Raw genomic sequence first — 23842 nt, 5'->3', positions numbered from 1 at the left:
TGGACTTCAAATTTGTTTGGTGAAAGTATTGCACTGACGAACTTTGTTGTGGTGGTGTGGACAGCAACGTGAGACACGCCCTGGGTGGAGTTTTGTGGACTAACTATTACAGCAGTCAGAGTTCTTAGTTTCAAGAAACAGAAACCAACTTGGAATAATTTAAGCAGACAAGGAATTTATTAAATATATTGGGTAGCTCACACAAGCTCCGAGAAGGCCAGTGGACCAGGTTTGTAGGTCACAGAGCTAGAAACAAGGCCCAAATCGGGCCACAAAGTGCAGGAAGACTCACTGCCTTCGGACGCTCCATACTCCAGTACACTCAAGGCCAGCAGCGCCTCCCAGCTGGGTGCAGGTGCCACCTCCCGCCCCAGCATGCTGTCCACACAGCCGGTTTCTTTATCTTTACATCCCTGGCTTCAGATTCCAAGACTGGGTTGGGTGCAGTATTGGTGGAACTTAGGTCATATAACTGTGATAGTTGGTAAGAAAATTTGGGAAAGCAAGTATTTGGCATCTTCAGCTTCTAGAGTGGAAGATGGGCTGTGCCTCGTAAGCTAAGGGATTCTACAAATACAGGAAAAGTGGAGAAAAAGAATGAAATTGTTCAATGCAGTGTAGCCTTTGTGTTATCCCCAAATCAACATGTATCCTTCTTGCTCTAAGAATGTCTTTTTGAGATGCTTTCACGAGACAAATCAGCATCTGCCATGGACTGCCAGTGTCTCCTCCCTGAACAGTAACGGGACACGTGCTGCCCGAACGCTCTACAGGCTCTATAAGGAATCCCATTGTTCCTTCTCTCCCTTCCTTCTTTCCCTCACTTCCCCAAGGGTTTCTTTTTTTTTTTTTTTAAGATTTTATTTATTTATTTGACAGAGAGAGACACGGCGAGAGAGGGAACACAAGCAGGGGGAGCGGGAGAGGGAGAAGCAGGCTTCCCGCAGAGCAGGGAGCCCGATGTGGGGCTCGATCCCAGGACCCCAGGATCATGACCCAAGCCGAAGGCAGACGCTTAACAACTGAGCCACCCAGGCGCCCCTCCCCAAGGGTTTCTTGGTGACAACTACTTTAGGGTATCGATCTTCTCACCAATCAGGATTCTTAAAGATATAAACAACAGAAACGAAATCTAGCTAATTTAAGGAAATGAACTTACTGAAGGATATTGGATAAAATCTCCAGGAGGGCTGAAAAACCAAATTGATGCCACTGAACTAGAAGCATAAAGAGCACTGCCACAGCCACTGGGCCCAGAGCCTGCAGTGCACACTGCCAACCTCGCCAAGCTGGACTCTAAACTCACTGCTCTACTGCCCACCTCACCAGAATGGAGTCGGTCAGTCCTGGCCCCTTCAAACCCCTCAGGTAATTCAGCCTCACGGGTGGGTCACGGTGTCAGCGCCTCGTTGCAAAGGCTGGAAAGTGACTACCTGGCATCTTCAACTTCTACAAGGTGAGAGATTCACTAAAGAAAGCAATTTACATGTGTCATGGCCAAAAAAAAAAAAAAAAAAGATAGATGTCCATCCATATGACCCTCAAGACCCCTTCTCTCTCCTACTGCTTCCCTTAGTTACTGCCTATCTACTTAAATTCAGAGTTCTTGATTTGAAATACCCGAAGGATGGCTTTTGAAGGATGTTAAACTAATGCAAAGATCAAATTGGGATATTTGGAAAAAAGTGCTGGAATGGAAGTCAGGGGGTTATAATTCTAAACGTATCACACATAAACTGTGAGCATTTACACAATTTATTTAAATTACTTGGGCTTCAGAAGCAATCCACAGAAAGGTCCCGTACAGAGGACATTAGACTTTTAATACTTTCTGCTTTTATATGCTATGCATGGTTCTCTATGTTTATTATATTAAACTATTAACTTGGGAAATGTTATTTGCACCAGTTTTAACATGCAAGGTATAAATAATACTCAGGTTGTTAACGAATTACAGAGATGTTCACCAAAGAGGTCATCTTTTTTAGAGATGTGCTTGCTTTGGAATTAGCCAAAAATAAGGAGGGTAAGGAGGGCGTACTAGGATGTTTTTGCTTGAAGCCTCATGTTTAAGCTTGTAACACTGATAATCCCTGAATTAACTAATTTCTTTCCACTCTATCTTTTGGACTGACTTTGTAATTATTAGCACAGACTCTGTCATAGTTTTAAAAGGGCCGTGAAAAAAATAAATAAAAAGGACAGTGAGATTTGCTTATGATTGAAAAGCTAAACTCTAAAAAGTACAAAACAGTTTCTGGAAACCCTTTGTAAGTTACCCAGATCCTGTAAATGAAATGTCAATTCAAATATGTTACTGTGAAGTATTCAATCAAAAGCATGAAAGGGGCAAGAAAGGGCAAATGAAAAAATTAAACTCTGAAGTATGAGTGTAGCTCAAGCATGCAAAAACAAGACTCTTCTTTATGTTCAGCTTAGAAGAAGGATCTGGGAGAGGGGAAGGAAACATGCAACAGCAAGAGGATGGTGGAGGATTATTAAGAAAAGTAGTGGGCAGGAGATAGAAAAGCAGCAGCAAGGTGATCAAATGAACCCTTGGTTGCATAATAATGGAAGAAAAGAGTTGATATTAATTTTTCTTTTTTAATTTAAAGAATGATACATATTCATCTGATTCTTACCTTTTCTTACCAGAATAAAAAAAGACAAATGCTGGAATAAGAAATGTTTCCTTTAGTAAAGAAGGTCACCATATGCTGTCAGAGGGGAGGGGGGAAGAAAAGCCCTTCTAGCCTTTCACTTGGGGGAGGGTATTCCTACAGAACATTAAAGATTTGCTTTTCTGGACCATGAGAGTTTATTCCTATTTTTCAGAATGTTTAACATTAGGAAATCTTTGAATAACATTTAATACATTCATAGGCTGGAGATGAAAAATATGCACCTCAAAACAAAACAAAACAAAACAAAAGCCGAACCAGTTAAAAGGTACAGAGTATTAAATCTCCATTTCAAAGAGCAGATTGAAAGAGAACATATCTAACTTGTCAGCTGCAGTCAGTTGGACTTACTACCTCCATTCGCTTATTTTAAAAGATATGTAAGAGCATATGATATTGCAAACTTTGTTTCAGACCACAGAGAAGATGCAAAAAGAAAATAAAATTGGTTTGTTCTCAAATGGTCTGTAATTTCTAAAGACAAAAACATATACAAGGTAACCCTAGTAAAAAGGAATGTGTGTTAAATGTCATCTGACTGGTTTTGTAGAACCTCATTCCTCCTTTATTATAGTACTTCTCACATTGTTTTGAAATTATTTGTCCACTTTATTACATTTTGAACTGAAGGCAAGGACCATGTCTTATTCCTCTCTGTAGCCTATGGACCTAGATTAGTGGGAAACCTATTGGAGGGGCTCCATAACTGTTTGTGTGATAAATGAAACGAATAAATTGATGAGTAAATGAAGAAAGCTACACAATTCAGAGGCAGGGATTGTATGTGGCTGGAGTGATGGAGCCAGGGGAAGTCATTTAAGTTGGATCTTAAAGGATTTAAAGGTGAGAGTTTGACAGGGAGTGTGGGCAGAAAGGGTAGGAAATAGGCGGAAGAAATAGAGTTGAAAGAGAGCCAGAAGTCTGATTTTAATAGAATCTCCCACTACATGTAGGTAGGAATGTCATCTCTCGTGATGCTGATGGGTGGTCAAGTGCCTCATGAAGTACCCTCTTCTGTTTCTTAGCTAATCTAGTTTGGTTTGGACAGTCTGCCCTAGAACTAGTTTTGATTCCTCTATAAATAAATTAATTTCAAAATACTAAAGATTATATAAAATCACTTAGCTTTTCAGGAAATTAATTTTTTTCTATGATAGGTACTTTTCCCAGTATTTGCTGCTTGTATAATTTAGTAAAATTAAATATGCAGGCTTTGGTATGGGTCTCAACGTTTAGTAAACTACATATGAGATTTTTAAAAATTGGGGTAAAATAGACATAACATAAAATACCACTTTAATAACGACCAGGTGTGTAGGTTAGTGGCATTACATACATTCACATTATCGTGCTACTGTACCCACCATCCATCCACAGAACTCTTTGCAGCCAAGATTTTCAAAACTTAAAAATAGAAAATATCACTGTATGCAAAAATAGTCAGATACATTTTAATAAAGCTATGTACATTTTAAATGTGACAATATTCAGACTGGAACTTAAACTCGGTTTATTACCTAAACTTTGGGGCTTGGCACTTAATGGTGATTGCACAAACCACTGGCCTCATAAGTCAAAATCTATGATCAATATAAAAACCCTATACATTTTTCTCTTAAAAAGAAGTAATTCAAAGTACTAACAATTCAATTTTACAAACCCAGAAAAGAGATCTCTGACAGTGTAAGAAATGAGATGATCTCCTTCCACTAGATAAATCCTGTGGTGGTGAAGGATCAAACGTTAGCTGTCCCAATACCGCTCATGTCTTACCTGGGGGAGCCTCCCTTGCCAGAAGAAATGGTTTCAGGTCATATGGTGGGTTCTACTTAATGGTGTAAGGTAAGAAGCAGTGGTGTTTCCCAATCTCTTGCTAGGACTCCATTAATTATAAAGAAGCACAAGGTAGAATCAGAATCCAGGGTTTCAGGACCCAAGCCCGGTTTTAGGAGAAATATTTCTCTAAAATCATAATCTTCTATATCCTTATATAATGGCCTCACACTTCAGTTCAGACTCCTACTCAGAACATTTCTTTCTCTCAAATGCTGTCCCCTATGTCATTTGGTTTTGAAGCTACTTCTGGAGCAGATGCTGAAGCTTAGGAAACAGCCTCAATGCATTCTGTGTTGTCACTTCTATAACTTCTTCTACTGAGATCCCCTTCACCTGGGCAATATATTCCGCTGAAATGGAAATGTTTTGGGGTTCATTTCGTACCTGAAACAGAACAAAGCAGAAAGTGAATCAGATATGACAGTCAAGGGAAGCAATCTTGGAGACCATAGATAAAACAGAACAAAGTGAGTTGGTAAAAACCAATGAGCTCTTTTTTTTTTTTTTTTTAACGGGCAGGTTAGGGGAGGCAAGGTGGCAAGGCTGGGGAGAAGGCCCTGAACTTAAGCTTAAGAGCTACAGCCACAAGGCTGGCCTGTACAACGTTGACTGTAAGTCAGTGTTGCTCTTTAAAAGAGCCCTGGCACCTAGCAGATGAAGCAGTCTGTAGGTGGTGAACACTTGGTGACCTGCCTGACCTGATGGATTAACTGTGCTTGGTTTGTTGCATAAGTGAGCGCTTGTAAAGGTCACTGCTCTGCGGCTTGGCCTCTTCACCTCACAGGTTATATTACAGTTGGATTCAAGAATTGCTACTGTGTGTCTGGAAGACTAAATAGATTATACACTGGTATTTCACTGATTCTAAGACACATTTCCTCCTATGTAACATCTCTGAAATTGATAGATGTTTTACTTACATTCAATGGCATGTCACAGCACGACTGGAAGTGTTTTTTTCTTTTTTAATGGTTACAAAACAGTGGTGTATCTATAATCAGTAGTATTTAGATTTTGTGAATTTCATTATTATTATTTTTTCCTACTCAGGATGATAATGATGTTCAGAGGAATAAGAGAACTGTTAAAGTTAAAAAAAAAAAAATGACCTTGATAATTAGCCTAAAAGAACAATGAAAAATGTGCACCAAGATTTTTGTTCAAGGACGTTCATCATATTGTTTATGATACTGTGTTGGAAACAACATAAATGACAATATCAAGTTACATATATTATGGTCTGTTCACACACTGGAATATTATGCAGTTATTAAACATGATGAGGAAAAGTATATTTATTGACATATATATTTACTGCATAAAAGCAAGTCAAGAAATGTGTTCAAGCTAATCCTATTTTTATGAAAAATATATATGTACATATATGGATATTAAAAAGGCTGGAAGGACATAAAAACTTACATCTATTTAGTGCTTATTGTTGGCAAGGTTTTGTTGTCAGCTTTTCATGGAATTTCTCACTTATTCCTCAAAGTAACTCTGTGAGATAGGTACTATTGTTATCAGTTTTATTTGTGTACCGTTTTTTTGTTTTGTTTTATTTTTTTAAAGATTTAATTTATTTATTTGACAGAGAGAGACACAGCGAGAGAGGGAACACAAGCAGGGGGAGTGGGAGAGGGAGAAGCAGGCTTCCCGCGGAGCAGGGAGCCCGATGCGGGGCTCGATCCCAGGACCCTGGGATCATGACCTGAGCCGAAGGCAGACGCTTAACGATTGGGCCACCCAGGCGCCCCTTGTGTCCTGTTTTCATAGATAAGAAGGAATCCTACACAGCTAGTATATAGGCTGGCTGAGGTTTGAGCCTGAGCAATCTGGCATCAGTTTATGCTCTTAGCCACTGTACTCTAGTGGTAACCTCTCAGGGGTAGATGGTTCTATTTTCTTGTTTATGATTTTCTGTGTTTTCTAATTTTCTAAACAAAACACATTTTACTTAAAAAAAGCATATTCAAGCTACAAAATTCATTGGTTCAATAAATACTTCTGAGTACCTGTTATGTGCAAGGCGCCATGCCAGAAACTCAGAATTCTTGTCAAATCAACTAGATGTAAATATAAACTGAGTTAGAATAGCATTTGAAATTCATTCCTGTTGGGGCACCTGGGTGGCTCAGTCGGTTAAGTGTCTGCCTTCAGCTCGGGTCATGGTCCCAGGGTCCCGGGATTGAGCCCCGCATCGGGCTCCCTGCTCCACAGGAAGCCTGCTTCTCCCTCTCCTACTCCCCCTGCTTGTGTTCCCTCTCTCGCTGTGTCTCTCTCTGTCAAATAAATAAATAAAATCTTAAAAAAAAAAAAAAAAGTGTCTGCATTCGGTTCAGGTCATGATCCTGGAGCCCTGGGATCGAGTCCTGCATTGGGCTCCCTGCTCAGTGGCGAGTCTGCTTCTCCCTCTCTTTCTGCCCCTCCCCCAGCTTGTGCTCTCTCTCTCTCTCAAATAAATTAAAAAAAAAAAATGAAATTCATTCCTGTTTAGGGAAAAAAAATGCTAGGTCCTTTTCCTTCTAGTTTACACTAACCAGGAAAGCAATTCTGTACCATTTTGTCCTATACCCAAACAAATAACTGGAGTTGTGATTTTTCTGTCTTCTATATTCTTTTAAGAGCTGACTTACAAAAATATGTATCTAATTGGACATTAATTAGCAATATTCACATTGCAATCATAAACAATCACAGTTTATTAAAAATCACATCACAACTACTCCCAAACCTCTGAATCTTGAATGCCAGTCTTTTGAACCTGGCAGGCATGGAGACACAGATCTGATGGGCGGTCAAGGACACAAGTTAGCTACACACTGGTAGGTGAATATAATACGCACTAAGGCAAAAAGGGTAGATACTCTGGCTTCCTTTCAGTTATAATTTTAAAAGGTAGCAATATTTAAAGTATGATTCTTTGTGACCTATAATAACAAAATGTAGAGAAAGATCACATCAGTAAATCCATGACTATATCAATATTTGTACTGAAAGAAACAGCCTCATTATAACATGCCAATTAAAAGAAAAAAAAATTTCTTGAGCATCTACTATATACCAGACACTGCTAGACATTTCATATACATTATTTCATTTAATCCACACTGTAATATTTTAATATTATTGTCATTTTGTAAACGAGGAAACAGGTTTTTTTTGTGTGTGTTTTTTTAAAGATTTTATTTATTTATATGAGAGGGAGAGTGAGCAAGAGAGAGAGCACGAGCAGGGGGAGGAGCAGAGGGACAGGGAGACAGGGGAAGCAGGGAGCCTGACGTGGGGATTGATCCCGGTACTCAGGGATCACGACCTGAGCCGAAGGCAGACGCTTAACCAACTGAGCCACCCAGGTGCCCTGAGGAAACAGATTCAAAGAGATTGAATAACTTGCCCAAAGTCACTCAGCTAGTGGGTAGCAGAGATAGGATTTGAATCCAGGTCTTTCTGACTCTAGACACTGAGTTTTTTTACTATACTGGTGCGGCTCTCATTATTATGTAAATTAAGACCTGGCCAATATCCAGTAATATTCGCTGGAGCACAACAGCTATAAAATTAATAAAACCTCTCAACCAAGCATTAAAACAGGATTCCAGTGGGGCACCTGGATGGCTCAGTCGGTCAAGCGTCTGACTCTTGGTTTGGCTCAGGTCATGATCTTGTGGTCGTGGAATCAAGCCCTGTGTTGGGCCGTGTTCAGTGTGGAGTCTGCTCAGTGTGGGATTCTCTCTCCCTCTCATTCACTCTCTCTCTTTCAAATAAATAAATAAAATCTTAAAAAAAAAAAAAAGGATTCCATTGTATTTACACTGTAATGAGAAACACAGCTAAGGTGAAAATAGCTCAAAAGAAAGACAATCTAAATAATGTAGGAATTAGATAATCACCTGTTTTTCTGGTCCTAGTGCAGGTGAATCTGTTTCTAAGCAAATTGAAGTTAAAGGCAACTGTTTCACAAGTTTCTGTTTCTTAGAGAAAAGAGAAAGCTAGTCAGTTTAAAACATGAGACATAAAGATAAAAAAAAACGGAGCATTAAACCCATATACCAATGCATCCTACTTTGCAGGAACCTAAAATTCATGCTTTCATATTCAATTAATTATTAAAACTTTCAACTGTTACTAAATGCTCACCACAATAAATGTAGTTACCATCTGTCACCATACAAGATTATCACAATACTATTGACTATATTCCCTATGGTATACTTTTCAACACCATAACTTAGTTTGTAACTGAGAGTTTGTACCTCTTAACCCCCTTCACTTATTTTGCCCATTTCCCCACCCCCTTCCCTTCTGGCAACCACCAGTTTGTTCTCTTATGAGTCTGTTTGGTTTTCTTTGTTCATTTGTTTTGTTTTTTAGATTCCACATAAAAGTAAAATCATATGGTATTTGTCTTTTTCTGTCTAATTTATTTCACTTAGCATAATACCCTCTTGATCCATCCATTTTGTTGAAATGGCAAGATTTCATTCTTTTTTATGGCTGAATACTGAAGCACTGTTTATAACAGTGAAACACTAGAAATGACCTAATCTTAAGGTAATGATTAAATAAATTATGGTACATCCAAACTGTGAAGTATTATGCAATCACTTTAAAGATGAGGTAGATCCATATTTATAGACACAAGCAGATACCCACAAATTTTCCTAAGTATTTGGAAATTGAGCAACACACTTTGAAATAATCGATATGGTCAAAGAGGAAGTCACAAGGTAAATTACAAAATATTCCAAACTGAAAGAAAGTGAAAATACAGCATCTATCAAAATCTGGGATTGCAACTACAAGATCCAGTTAGTGCTAATGAAACTATCGCAGTAAAGGTTTACATGAGAAAATAAGAAAGATTACAAATAAATAATCTAAAGTTCTACCTTAAACTATAAAATGAAACTATAAAAAGGATAATATGCAGGCCCACCTTGTTTTATTGTGTTTCACAGATAGTGAGGTGTTTTTTTTGTTTGTTTTTTTACAGATTGAAAGTTTGTGGCAACCCTGCAAGTCTATATAGGTGCCATTTTTTCCAAAAGCATTTTCTCATTTCATGTCATTCACATTTTGGTAATTCTTGCAATATTTCAACCAAACGTTTTCATTGTTATTATATTTGTTATGCTGATCTGTGATCAGTGCTCTTTGATGTTGCTATTGTAATTGTTCTGCAGCACCATGAACGGCGCCCATACAAGATGGTAAGTTTAATTGATAAAAGTTGCTTGTGTTCTGACTGTTCCACCCACCAGCCATTCCCTTGTCTCTCTCCCTCTCCTTAGGCCTATTTCCTGAGACACACAATACTGAAATTAGGCCAACTAATAACACTACACTGGCCTCTAAGTGTTCAAGGGAAAGGAAGAGTCACACATTTCTCATTTTAAATCAAAAGCTAGAAATGATTAAGCCTGGTGAGAAAAGCCAGGATAGGCGGAAAGTGAGACGTCTTGGGCCAATTCACTGAGTTGTGAATGCAAAGAAGTTCTTGGGGGAAATTAAAAGTGCTGCTCCAGGGAACACACAAATGATAAAGCAAAACAGCCTTATTACTGATATGGGGAAAGTCTGAGTGGTCTGGATAGAAGATCAAACCAGCCACAACCTTCCCTTAAGCCGAAGCCCCATTCAGAGCAAGGCCCTTCAGTCCTCTGCAGGCTGAGAGAGGTGAGGAAGCTGCAGAAGAGCCTGATGCCAGCAGAGGCTGGTTCATGAGGTTTACAGAAAGAAGCCGCTTCCATAACATCAAAGTGCAAAGTAAAGCAGCAAGTGCTAATGTAGAAGCTGTGAGTTACCCAGAAATCTAGCTAAGAGAATTTATGAAGGTGGCCATGCTAAAGGACAGATTTTCAGTGCAGACAGAACAGGCTTACACTGGAAGAAGATGCCATCTAGGACTTTTGTAGCTAGAGAGAAAAGTCTATGCCTGCCTTCAAAACTTCAAAGGACAGGCTAACTCTCATTAGGTGCTAATGCAGTTGGTTGACTTTAAGTTGAAGTCAATGTTTACTTACCATTCTAAAAATCCTAGGGCCCTTAGAAATAGTGCTAAATTTATTCTGCTTGTGCTTTATAAATGGAACAACAAAGCTTGGATGCAGGCACATCTGCTTACAACATGATTTAATAAAAATTAAGTCCACTGTTGAGACAAAAAAGATTCCTTCCAAAATATTACTGCTCATTGACAATGCACCTGGTCACCCAAGGGCTCTGCTGGAGATGTACAAGGAGAGTAATGTTTTCATGCCTGCTAACACAACAACCATTCTGCAGTCTGTGGACCAAGTAATAACTCTGACTTCCAAGTGTTACTATTTAAGAAATACATTTCATGAGGTTATAGTTAGTATCACATAGTGATTCCTCGGATGGATCTGGGCAAAGTAAACTGAAAACCTTCTGGGAAGGATTCACCATTCTACATGTCATTAAAAACATTTGTAAGTCATAGAAAGAGGTCCAAATATCAACATTAACAGAAGTTTGGGAGAAATTGATTCCAACCCTCATAAATGACTTTGAGGGGTTCAAGACTTCAGTGGAGAAAGTAACTACAGATGTGGTGGAAATAGTAAGAGAACTGGAATCAGAAGTGGAGCCTGAAGATGTGAATGAATTGTTGCAATTTCACAATAAAACTTGAATGAATGAGGAGTTGTTTCTTATGGGTGAGCAGAGAAAGTAGTTTCTTGGGATGGAATCTACTCCTGGTGAAGATGCTGTGAAGATTGCTGAAATAACAATAGATTTAGAATATTACATATATTTAGTTGATAAAGCAGTGGCAGGGTTTAAGAGGATTGACTCCAATTTTGAAAGAAGTTCTACTGTGGGCAAAACGCTATTAAATAGCATCATGTGCTATAGAAAAATCATTCTTGAAGGGAAGAGTCAATGGATGCAGCAAACTTCACTGTTGTCTTATTTTAAGAAATTGCCACAGCCACCCCAACCTTTAGCAACCATCACCCTGATCTGTCAGGAGCCACCAACATTGAGGCAAGACCCTCCACCAGCAAGGAGATTATGACCCCCTGAAAGCTCAGATGATGGTTAGCATTTTTTAACAATAAAATACTTCTTTTAATTTTTAAAATTTTACTTATTTATTTGAGAGAGAGCAAGCGCACACCAGCTGGGAGGGGTAGAGCGGTAGAATCTGAAGCAGACTCTGCACTGAACGAGGAGCTGGACATAGGGCTGGATCCCATGACTGCGAGACCATGACCTGAGTTAAAACCAAGAGCTGGACACTTAACTGACCGAGCCATCCAGGTGCCCCACAATAAAACGCTTTTATATTAAGGTATGTACACTGTTTTTTTGGACACAGTGCTATTGCACACTTAATAGACTACAGTATAGTGTACACATAACTTTTATATGCACTGGGAAACCAAAAAATTCACTTGACTTGCTTTACTGTGATATTTGCTTTATTGCAGTAGTCTGGAACCGAACCTGCAACATCACTGAGGTATGCCTGGCTCATGACCAAGTAGAATTTATCCAAGGAATACAAGGTTGGTTCAACATTAGAAAATCAATCAATACAATTTACAGGCCAAGAAAAGAAGACCAGTATGATCATCTCAGTAGAGGCAGAACAAACATTTGACAAACAGAAAATGGAAATAAGGTTGATAGAAATAAAGTTTCTTTAAAAAGAAAAAAACATTTGACAAAATCCAACATGTCTTTTTTTCTTTTTTTTAAGATTTATTTATTTATTTGAGAGCGAGAGAGAGAGAGAGAGAAAGAGAGAGAGAAAGTGAGTGTGAGCGGGGAGGGGCAGAGGAAGGAGGAGGGAGGGAATCTCAAGCAGACTCCCCGCCAAGTGTGGAGCCTGATGCAGGGCTCAATCCCACAACCTGGAGATCACGACCTGAGCTCAAACCAAGAGTTGGACACTTAACTGACTGAGCCACCCAGGTGCCCCAGATTATTTGTCTTTCTACTTGGTGAGTTGTAATGGTATTTTATGTACTCTGAATACTAGACCCTTACCAGATATAGTTTGCAAACACCTTTCCTCCTTCTGTGGGTTATCTTTTCACTTTCTCAATAGTGTTTTTTGAAGCATAAAAGTTCAAAAACTGTTTTATTGTGGAAGTTTTAAATTTTGACGATGTCCAATTTATCTATTTTTTTCTTTGGTTGCTTGTGCTTTTGGTGTCATATGTAAGAAACCACTGCTTATTCCAAAGTTACAAAGATTTTGATTTGTTTTCTTCTAATAGTTTTATAAATTTAGGTCTTGGGTTTAGCTCTTTGATTCATTTTTGAGCTACTTTTCATATACATGTGAGGTAGGGACGACGATTACTTTTTGTAATGTAACTAGAATAGTATTACAAGTGTGTAATAAAAGCTCATGACTTAAAGGGTATTTTACAAAGCATAAAATGAGGCTTAGTTAAGGAACTTACCTGTCCACTTCTTATGATAGAAGGAGGAATTGAGAAGAAGTACCCAGCTCTTACTCCTTCCATCGCTACAGATGGCCGGCCATCAAATGCATGCAGGAGCACTTTGTCAGCACCTGTTAAAAATTAAAGATAATTTAGAGTTTCCTTTCATTTCCTTAACAAGAAATTTTCCCACTAATCAAAGTGGGCAACACAGATTATAAATTTTAAGTAAACTTTGGTCACTATAATATAAAGATGAGGTTCTATGACTTCTTTTTTTTTCTTAAGTTTTATTTATTTAAGTAATCTCTACACCCCATATGGAGCTTGAACTCAAAACCTGAGATCAAGAATTGCATGCTCTTCCAACCAGGTGCTCCTATATGATTTCTAAAGGGTAAATGTACAGTGTTCAAACAGTAAAATAAAAAATAGAGAACATTCTTAATCTTCAGAATAAAATCGAAATATAATTTTTTAAGGGCCCCCGGGTGGCTCAGTCAGTTAAGCATCCAGCTCTTGATTTCAGCTCAGGTCTTGATCTCAGGGTTGTGAGTTCAAGCCCCACGTTGGGCTCCACACGGGACGTGGAGCCTACATTAGAAAAAATATAAATTTTTAAATAAATATTTAAACTTCTTATACCATCAAACTTTTTCTAGAAGTTTGTAAACTGTCAAATTATTATTCCTGCTAGATTTTTAAGCAGTGAAATTATCCTTAACAAGAATGCTAGTGAAAGAAGAAACAGGGAGCTCAATGACTCAGAGACTCAATAGTTAGGACTGGCTTCACCAAATCACTTCCAGTTCTTAAAGGATGGCTGCTCAGCCTGCATAAAAATCATGCTCAGTATGAGTAATTCCAGTGATTCTCATCACTGAGAAATACAATGCTTTCTAGTTGCAGGCAATTACATTTACTTTACTATTTGATAGTTTTTTTCAAACAGTAGACATGATCATTAGTGGGTTACAATCATAAATGAATTATGGACTCAATTTAGTGGGTCTCGACTGACCAGCATATGCTTATGTGTATATGTGTGACTGCATATATGTATATGTACATATTTATATATGCCTATCTGCACATACATATAGATGTACTGCTCCTTAAACTTTGGCCAGTTTTCTGTATATGTATATACTGAGTCTCAAAATAAAGTCTAAGTACCAAAAAAAGTACTCAAGTGTATTTCTTACTGCGGATGGTACTTTAAAGTCTGAAAAGTAATGCTATAAGATATATTTTTACTTTAGGAGCAACAGGTGAAGATAACAGTGCATTTCAGGTATGATGGCCACGACCTGTATAATACCATTTTCTGAGGCAGCAGCCAGAAAACATGCAAGACAGTAACCCATCTTTGCTTTGTTTTTTCCTCTCTCATTAATCAGCTACTTAAGCTGATTAAAAAATTAGAGCTGATCCAATTTTTCATTTGCTCTATGCTGGCCTTCTAAATGTCATAATCACTCTTGAAAGTAGGCTGACTTGCAAAATCACCTTAGTTCATTTCCACCTCCACTCTTGCCCCACTCCCTTCCCTTTAAGAAATCAAATTAAAACACGGCTTATTCTATGCGCATGTGGACTGGAACTGTCAAACGTAAATATTAGGCACACTTCTCTCAGGAACCTAAATACCTTGCTCATTCAAGAGGCTGATGGTGGGTCTTCCAGCAGAGCGTGAGTGAACATTTCTGTTTAACAACAAAAAATTCCTTTTAGGTACTTAATCTGAAAGTATTATTTTTGTTCTATTAAAGTAATTCAGAGAAAAAGAAATACAGAGCTCCACTCAGGAGAATCATTATTTAATTTTCTCTATAGCTATTAATATAGAAAGATGATTAATTAACCTACAAAGGCAAATTTAATCTTTTGGCTAACTGGACCTGTCGGATTAGGACTTGTCGTTGCTCTTCTTTCTGCTCATCAGTGCCAGCAAATCTGGGGGAGAAATCTAGTCCCACCTGTAACAGAAAGATAAAACAGATTTACATGTTTACGGTTTAATGAATTCAAAAGACATACTGTGGAGCAGTGCTGTCCAAGAGAAATATGATGGGAGCCATACACGCAAGCCACATATATAACTTTACATTTTCTAGTAGCCACATTAAAAACACTAACAAGAGGGGTGCCTGGGTGGCTCAGTTGTTAAGCATCTGCCTTCCACTCGGGTCATGATCCCAGGGAGGCCTGCTTCTCCCTCCCCCACTCCCCCTGCCTGTGTTCCCTCTTTCGCTGTGTCTCTCTCTGTCAAATAAAGAAATAAAATCTTTAAAAAAAAACAAAACACTAACAAGAATCAGGTGAAATTAATTTTAATGATACACTTTATTTAATCTGTATGTCCAAAACATCATTATTATTATATAGTAATATTATTATTTCAATACAAAATCAATATAAAAAAATCATTGCATTATTTTACATTCTCTTTTTGGGTACTAAGACTTTGAAATCCTGTGTGTTTTATATTTATAGCATATCTCAATTTGGACCAATCACATTTCAAGTGCTGTATGTGGTTACTACATTGGACAGTGAAGATTATAAATGACTGTTTCCCTTGATACTCTTTTGGCATACATTGCTAAAGTCTATATTCTAAATTTAAGTGTTACTCTTATCTTTTATCTTTGATTAGAAGTGGAGTTTATTACCAAGTGATAAAAATGCTTCACGACTGTAAATTATTTAATAAAAAATGTTCTTTAATTACAAACTCAAGCCTATTTTTAAATTTTTAAAAAAAATATTTTATTTATTTATTAAGTAAGTTCTATGTCCAATGTGGGGCTGGAACTTAGGACCCTGAGATCAAGAGTCACATGCTCCACCAACTGAGCCAGCCAGGCACCCCAACAAACTCTAGTCTATTTAAAGTATGTTTGTATATACTGTGTTAACTAACTATAGAGATGATGACCCTATTTAAGAAAAGGGAAAAAAAAGAACAAAGTACACAGAAATGCTAATAAAGTAGTTTTCTTTCATTAACATAAATCTATAGTGGGGCTTTCTACTGTCTTACCTCAGGCTCTTTTGCTTATTGAGGAAGTAGTGACAAATTATTATCCAGCTAAATGAAGTGAATATAATTATCTAAGTCAGTTATAGTCACCAATAGTGAACTAAAGATTATATTCATATATCATATGGAAGTCTGGATTAGCAGTCATTTGATCAGCTATTTGGTGTTACCTCTCCAATTGCCAACAACTGATCTTTATAATTCTCCATAATGGGCAAAGCTACATCCAAATCCTAGGAGAAAAAAAAGTAAATTTGTTTAAATAGAAGTGTAAGGGAACTGATACTTTAGAAAACACCTTTTATATACCAGGCACTATACTATACTGGGTCCTTTACATACATTCCATACCTTTAACCAGTTGAAGAAGTAGTGACAGTCATCCTTCTATAATGGTGAGTACTACTATTTGGAAATTTGAGTAGAAACATCCCACACCCAGTCAGGTTACAAGAACATGACTTTCAATGAAAAGTCTCACTTAAACACTTCCTAATATTTAGGAGGAATTTCCTGACATTTAGGACTGATTTGGATTTCCTCCTGGAATAGGTGACCAAGAGCCTTCTTTGGCAGTCACCTTTGTAACTGAGTTTTTGGGGAGTGCACTGTGCTATGTCCTCCTTTTAGGATGTTAATGGTTTTTGAGTTTTTTAATAGCAACAATCCCATACATCCTCTGCACTGTTTTCACTGATTTCTTTTGTCTTTATAATCCTGCTTAGCCTATTTTTGTCCTAAAGGTTCAACAGCATAAACACTAATTATCACACATATGCTTGTTTGTCAATTATTGAAGTAACTAAGTACTGTTAGTTTCCATGGTATTACTATTTCCATTTAAAGAGAATTTACTCTGTGAGGGTTCCCTTGTAAGACAAGGGAAAGACAAATATATGGAAAATTTGCTCCTAGGTATCTTTTAAACTACTTTGAGGGTGTTAGTCTCAGGATATGTAAATTGCAAAGAACTTCTACTGAGGATAATTAGAACAAAGGAGAATTAAGAAAAGAGAGGTGGAACAGATGGTAGAGGAGCAGGAGATTTTACAATTATGCCTCTGGAGACAGATAACATGAGGGACAGAGTAGATCATGGCCTCAGAAATATATTCTAGTAGACTCGATAAAGAGGAATTAATAGTGTTGTGAGGAGCTAAGAGTATAAAACCCTACAGATCAGAGACGGTGTCTGACAATAGTTGAGGAGGTTAAACATCGTCAGCCAAAGCTTTTTCCATATCAAACATCCAAACTGCTCTGTCTCTGAAGTTCAGAGGGGCTGGAGAAGGTAGAGATTACCCAGGAAATGGTTGACACTTGGAAAGTCTTAGAAAGGAAGTGTACATTTGGATGAAGACCAGATAGAGGGAAAAATGAGCTTCTTGGAATATCTATTATCCGTGAAAAAAGCAAAACAAATTTACAATGAGACTGTTTCAACTTCTCATGAAATAATCTGGAAGTTTCTGGCAAGTCAAGCATAGTAAGTAGAAATTAATATAATTCATATTACTAATTTTATATGTGTGTATTCGTGTGTGTGGTCCCTATCGTTTTATTTCAATAGATGTAAACAGTTTTATAAAGACATTCCACAGGTCTATTTCTGACTTCATTTCTATTCCCACCTCTTGAATGATGTCTCAAGTTCTTTAATAGCCAATGGTTCTATTATGGGGTTTTTAAAGATCCTATACCTCTACACCTATGACCGGGACTACTACCATTGTATAATTATTCATGGTTTACAAATGAGGAAATTGAGACTTAGCAAAGTGAAGTGCCACAGATCAAAGAAGCCAGTAGGCCAGGTCTCTGTGACTTCAAAGCCTGTGCTGTTCCCATTATGCTGCTGAAAAACGAGAGAAGAAAGAAAGGAGGAGGAGAAAGGGGGACGGAGGGCAAAAGGGAAGGAGAGCAGATTGATTCTGAATGATTTTAAATAATTACAATAGTTTTTTTATTAAACAAAATGTTTAGTCTTCACAATCTTGAAAACAGGGTCAGGTGTGTAACACAAACGTGTGCAGCAGGCCAAGCACGGAGGAGAGCCAGCTGCAGAGCACATGCCCTGCCTGCAGGGGGCAGTAGATCACACACAGTGAATTGTGGTTCCCTGAAATATCTCTGGGTCCCAAGCCCTGCCCGGTAGTAATATTTATTGAACGAATAAGTTCAGGAATATGCTGAAAGATTTGTGTGAGCTAGGCAATTTTAATTTTATTTATTAGAGCGAGGAAGGGCAAAGGGAGAGACAGAATCCCGAGCAGGCACCACACGTAGGGTGGAGCCCAATGTGGGGTTTGATCTCATGATCCTGGGATAGAAACCTGAAGTGAAATCAAGAGTCCCAGTGTTCAACTGACTGAGCCCCGAGGCGCCCCAGGAACTTTAATTTTATGAACCAAGTGAATTTACTAAACACTTACTACATACCAAGTATCAGGGGTTTATATTAGGGGTTTATAATCTAATCGTTATAAGAAAACTAAACTAGGGTACGGACTACAAGCACACTAAGAATAAAAGAGGAATAACTGCTTATCTTTGGTGTTTTCCAGAGGGCTATCCTGAGATTTTATGAGTTCATATCTGCTTTGAGAATCTGGAATTACCTATCTAATGTTGCTATTCTCATTAGTTTTGTAAGTTAAACAGTTCTATCAGTTCTACATTTATGCCAAAATATGTCAAATCCAGCCACTTCCCTCTCGCCTCTGCTGCTGGCACTCTGGTCCAGTCTGCCATCCTCTCTCCCAGGGACTACTGCAGTGGTCTTCTCACTCTTCTTGTCTTCCTTTTTTTGCACTCTTCAAAATTTGTTCTTCACACCATACCCAAGGGGATCTCTTCAAAACATAAATCCCATCTTGTCCCTCCTCACTTCGAATCCCCCCACTGATGCAAACTGAACTCCAGCAAGGCCCCGGACGCGGTGCTCCCTGCCCAGTCCCTCTGACCCCGCCACCGTTACTTCCCCTTCCCTCGGCCACAGCAGCTCTCTTTCTGTTTCTTGACCACGTCAAGCTCGTTCCCACCTTAGGACCTTTGTGCTGGGTTGTTTCATTTGCCTACAACACTCTGAGCCCTCTCTCTGCAGGGCCAACTCCTTGGCAGCATTCAGGTTGCAGTTCTCATATCACCATCTCAGAGAGGCCTTCCTTGACTACAATCCAAAAATCAGCATCCACAATCCCTATCACATAATCTTGTTTGATTGTCTTAAAGCACTGAGTGCTACCTACAGTTTTCCTGTCCATGTATCTAATTGTTGATTGTCTGTCTGCCCCCGACTAGAATCTAGCTTCCATGAGAGGGATTTCACGCTACAGTGCTTACAGCAGTGCTTGGAATGCAGTAGGTGCTCAGTAAACACTTGCTGACTGACTAACTAAATGAATGCCTAGTCATATAAATCTCTATATAAATGAAATAAATGCTGTCCTGCTATGATCCCCAACATTTTGGGAACCGTATCTCTCTGGCAATTTAACTAATTTTATCATCCCAGGAGAACAACTCAGGAGAACTACAGGACAAGTATTTATTTTTTCCTGAAGTGAATTAAAAACAATTGTGTTTCAAAATAAATAGAACTATCTGGGGTATCCTAATGTAGGAATACAGATTCACTACTATAAAAAATGAAAGACCTTGTATCTTAATTTATTCATAGGTAACAAAAAGTCTTTACTTCTTCAAAATGGGGGGTGCTATCACTCACATTTATGTAATAAAGCACTTAAGAAACTGGATCTCCCTGATGCCAAGTCAGGAGATGAGTCTGAAATATGAGACATATTGGCTATTGTCAGTCAATGAGATCTTGTGGGTAGGATTTGTTTTAGAGCCGGTCGGTATAAAAGCAGTACAGTTTCATAGGTCAAGAGCATTCCATTAGAGACAGTTTAACGTTCAAGATGATACTGTGTTCCCTTACGGTACTATATCTATGAATTTGTATCTTTCTTTTTCTGGATATTTTATCACTTTTTGGCCAAACAATATGACAACATGGTAAAAAATGTGAAAACTACCAGATCATCACAGCTAATGTCATTTCTGTGTTTTTCCCTCTAGTCTTTTCCTTATAGAATATATTTTCACATGAACGTCACAACTAGGGAATAACCATTTGGCATCCTGCTTTTCTCCCTATATTATATTGTAAACATTTTTCCTCATTGCTACATAAAATAAACCTTATCGTTCTCATCTTCCATGTATGCATTCCATACATACATACGTATATTTAACACTCTACAAGTTAATTTTTCCTTGATTTCTGAGCCTCTAGGTTGTTTCTGTTTTTTTTCTCTACTACAAATAATGCTGCAACAAACACCTTTGTGAAAGGTAGCATTTCCTTCTTCTGGATTATTGCCTTAGAATATAAATCAGAAAGAGGAGCATTACTGAATCAAAGGTATCATTTTTTATGGTTCTTGTTTTATATGACTTTTACCTTTAATGTGACACTTCTTTGATCTCCTGGTGAAACTCCTTGAACAGGGTGAACACCCAAGCACGGCAGGACAAACCCCTTATACCTAAAAATGTAGAACAAATTAAGAAAGTAGGAATATTAAACTAGTAGACAATGTTACACTAAAGAACAAGTATGAAAGAATTTTTTAGGGCTATGTTGATGGATTTTCTTCTTCTCATTCTCTTTGAAATTGGATGACCTTTGATAGTACAAGTATGACATAACTGCATCCTTATTAGCAACTCTTTAAATTCTTATTTTTTTTTTAAGATTTTATTTATCTGTTTGAGGGAGAGAGCACAAGCAGGGGGGAGGGGCAGAGGGAGAGAGGGAGAAGTAGACTCTCCATCTAGCAGGGAGCCCAACACGGGGCTCGATCCCAGGACCCTGAAATCATGACCTGAGCTGAAGGCAGACACTCAACCCACTGAGCCACCCAAGCGCCCCAGCAACTCTTTAAATTCTTAATGAAAAGTAGCACCTTTCTGAAAGCTGCATAATCTTTTCAAATTCTCCTGAATGTTCAGCAACTACCACAAGAGCCATAACATTGGCCTGAAACAAAAATGAATAGAATAGTTAGAATCTCAAACAATATACATCTAACATAACTGAAGAGAAATTTATAATCTTCTCTACTTTTAGTTATTCTTGCTCACTCATACTCCATCAATATAATCATGATGGCAATCACTGAGTACTTACTATGTTTCAGGCACTATGTTCAGTGAATATAAATATTACCTCATTTAATCTACACAGCCCTATGAGGTAGGCATTGCTGTAATCCACCATATTGATCAGGAGTTCTGGATGGAGTCAAATAACTTGCTCAAGATCATTATGCCTGTGTAACTCCAGAGCCCATGCTCCTAATTAACCTGCCATATTGAATGATGGCTGTGTATGTAAAAATGTTTTGGCAACCGTTTCTGACTATCACTTTAAGGGAAAGCTACAAAGAGGTAGTTACAATGAATTTCATAAAAACTTCCAAAAATTAGTATTTTTTTTCCTGAAACAAATCAAAATGTCTCAGAAAACTTTTATAATTTCTTCAAGATCTCCGGAATAATGTTAATTTTAGAACTGGGAGACGGACCAATCTGTTCCATATAACTGGTAAGCATGGTAGCTGTGGGAACATGTTCTGGATTCAGACTATCTTGTCTGTATCACTTTACTAGCAGTGTATCTTTGGATAAATTAATCTCTAGGTCTGAGTTTCCTCCTCTATCAAATGGGTAATGTTTGGCCCTAAAATAGCAGCTTCTTCATAAGGATGTTGTGAAACATTAAATGAGATAACGTACAGAAAGGACTAAGCTCCATGCCTGGCATATAGTAAACAGTAAATTAATGCTACTTATTAACAAAGCAACATAGGCATAGTAAATCTAAATTTCAAGCTGTTCTAGATTGAAATTAATAGGAAAACAAAGGGCAATTATAGATATTGACTTACTTTCTTGGCTTTCTCCAACACATCATCCAGATCCTAAAATAAGCATAAGTCATCACAATTATTTTAGATGAATAACTAACTGCTCTTTGGCTGTGTATATCAATGTAGTTGAGACAACAATGGCAAGGAACAGTGTGATAGAATGTGAAGAGCTACACTCCCCCACCTTCTGTTTACTCTTCCTTTCTCTCAGTAAAATCTGGCTTCTGTTCCTACTCCACTAAAACAGAAACTGTTATTGTCAAATATAAAGGACACTTCTCTGTCCTCCTCTTACTCTACCCCTCAGCAGCATTAAGAACTCCTCACTTGTCCATTTCTTCCTTCCTGAAATATTTCCCACTCTTGGCTTCTGCAATACCGCTCTCCTGCAAACACCACCCTCCACTAGCTGCTACTTTCAGTCTCCTTAGCTGGCTCTCTCCTCTATTGGATTTCAGCATAGGGATGCTCCTCTCTCTGTACACACCTCAGGTGATGGCATCCATAGGTTTTGATATCATCATTATGCTAATGAGTCCCCAGTTTTGAGCTCCAGCCTAGAATTCTCTCCTGAGCCCAAGACTGACATTTAAAATAGACTATATGACATTTCCACTTGGATGGATATTAGGCTTCAACATGTGCCAAACATAGCTCTCCTCTACAAACCTATTCCTTCTATCTGCCCTCCCCAACCTCAGTCTTCCCTCCTCTCAGTAAACAGCACCACCATCCTCCCTACAGCATCCTCATGTCCTCTCTTTCTCTCCCTCTCCATACCCAATTCCTCAGCATGTACCATAGATTCTGGCTCTAAAACACACACTGAATCCACCTGCTTTTCTCAAACTCCCCTGCAATCATCATCATCTGCTGTCTACATACAGCAAAAGCCTTCAAACTGGTTTTCTAACTTCCACACTTGCTCTCCATCAGCTAAATGGTTTTTAAAATGGAAATCAGATCTTGTCACTCTCCCTTAAAAAACAAAAACCAAAAAACCCAAACACCTTTACTGGATCTACCTTGTCCTTACTGACCTACCTCACCTATCCCCTGCAACCCTCTAGTCTTATTCCAGTGGCTCTCTCTAGCTCATCACCCTCCACCTAGCCTTTCTGTAGCTTGAACGCGTCAAATTCTATCCTGTCTGGAGCCTGCGACCTGCTTGCTTTCTACACCACCGTACACCCACCTCCTTGCTTGGCTGGCTCTTTGCCTTTCCAGTTCCAACTGAAGTGTCACCTCTTGAGAGGTTTTCCCCCTTAAGAGACTGTGCTCTTCCTTCTCATTTATCAGCCTCTGGTTTCCAATGTAGCTGGTAAAACACTTTGTAACTCGGATTTTGTGTGTGTTCTGTTCTTTCTGTTTGCTTCTCTCCCCCATTAGAACAGGAGCACACGGCGCGCGGGAAAGTGCCGAAAGCACACTTCTCCTGGGCAAAGTGGATGCTCGGCCAGGCCAGGAGCTGCGAGGCCGAGGCCGGTGGGGTAAACAGCCGGGCCAAGGGAAGGTAGGGGGGAAGCCCTCTCGTAAGCGGGAAGGGCAAATAAAAGCCACGCAGAGATAGAGAGCTTAACGCTATTCAGGGTCAGAAAGAAAAATCAGAATGACTGAAGTTAAATAGAGAGCCAGGGGCAAGTCACTCAGGGCCACGAACAGGAGCCTGGGAGGATCTGAGGCTTGGTCCTAAGGGAGGAGAGCAAAAATAACCTGAAAGGAAAGGACGGGAGGGCCTCCCCGCTCCCACGGGCCGGGCCTCGCCCATACATACGCTGTCAAAGTCCGGGGCCGAGAGGTGGCAGTGACAGTCCACCAACCCTACGCCCACCGCCCCCATCGCCACAGCCGCCGCTGCCCTCCACTCTCCCGCCGAGCCTCAGCCGGAACGCTGCCGCTGCACGGGTTCAGTTT

The 23842-nt window shown here is 38.9% G+C and overlaps 1 protein-coding gene across 7 annotated transcripts; it reads right to left on the bottom strand.

The window, feature by feature from the left end:
• Positions 1 to 23829, bottom strand: TATDN3 (TatD DNase domain containing 3). 7 transcript variants are annotated; one of them, XR_004297965.1, is made up of 11 exons: positions 23703 to 23829; positions 21947 to 21979; positions 20963 to 21036; positions 20458 to 20542; positions 16160 to 16222; positions 14813 to 14922; positions 14594 to 14649; positions 12962 to 13074; positions 8411 to 8491; positions 1322 to 4901; positions 550 to 567 (listed from the first exon to the last, which is right to left on the bottom strand). XR_004297965.1 is itself a non-coding variant. In XM_032393145.1 (10 exons), the coding sequence occupies exons 1-10, from the start codon at positions 23766 to 23768 to the stop codon at positions 520 to 522; spliced, it is 729 nt and encodes a 242-aa protein (XP_032249036.1). In that variant the 5' UTR covers positions 23769 to 23829; the 3' UTR covers positions 1 to 519. The 7 variants fall into 7 exon arrangements, 5 of the variants coding, with proteins under 5 accessions (XP_032249036.1, XP_032249032.1, XP_032249033.1 ...); XR_004297966.1 differs by lacking the exon at positions 550 to 567 and having other exon boundaries at positions 1048 to 1468; positions 2643 to 4901; XM_032393145.1 differs by lacking the exon at positions 1322 to 4901 and having other exon boundaries at positions 1 to 567.
• Positions 23830 to 23842: the final 13 nt, after the last annotated feature.

Source organism: Phoca vitulina, unplaced genomic scaffold, assembly GCF_004348235.1.
Source record: "Phoca vitulina isolate PV1807 unplaced genomic scaffold, GSC_HSeal_1.0 scaffold71, whole genome shotgun sequence".
Classification (NCBI taxonomy): Eukaryota; Metazoa; Chordata; class Mammalia; order Carnivora; family Phocidae; genus Phoca; species Phoca vitulina.
The sequence above is the reverse complement of the archived record's forward strand: the minus strand, read 5'-3'. Positions and strand labels throughout refer to the sequence as shown.

Bases quoted from the DNA above. Each gene is read 5' to 3' on its own strand.
- TATDN3 (XM_032393141.1), bottom strand. From the start codon at position 23,768: ATGGGGGCGGTGGGCGTAGGGTTGGTGGACTGTCACTGCCACCTCTCG. The intron at 21,037-21,946 runs GTAAGTCAATAT...TTTTTGTTTCAG, and splicing joins TGTTGGAGAAAGCCAAGAAA to GCCAATGTTATGGCTCTTGT. The intron at 8,492-12,961 runs GTAAGTTCCTTA...CTTTTCTCTAAG, and splicing joins CTATCATAAGAAGTGGACAG to AAACAGAAACTTGTGAAACA.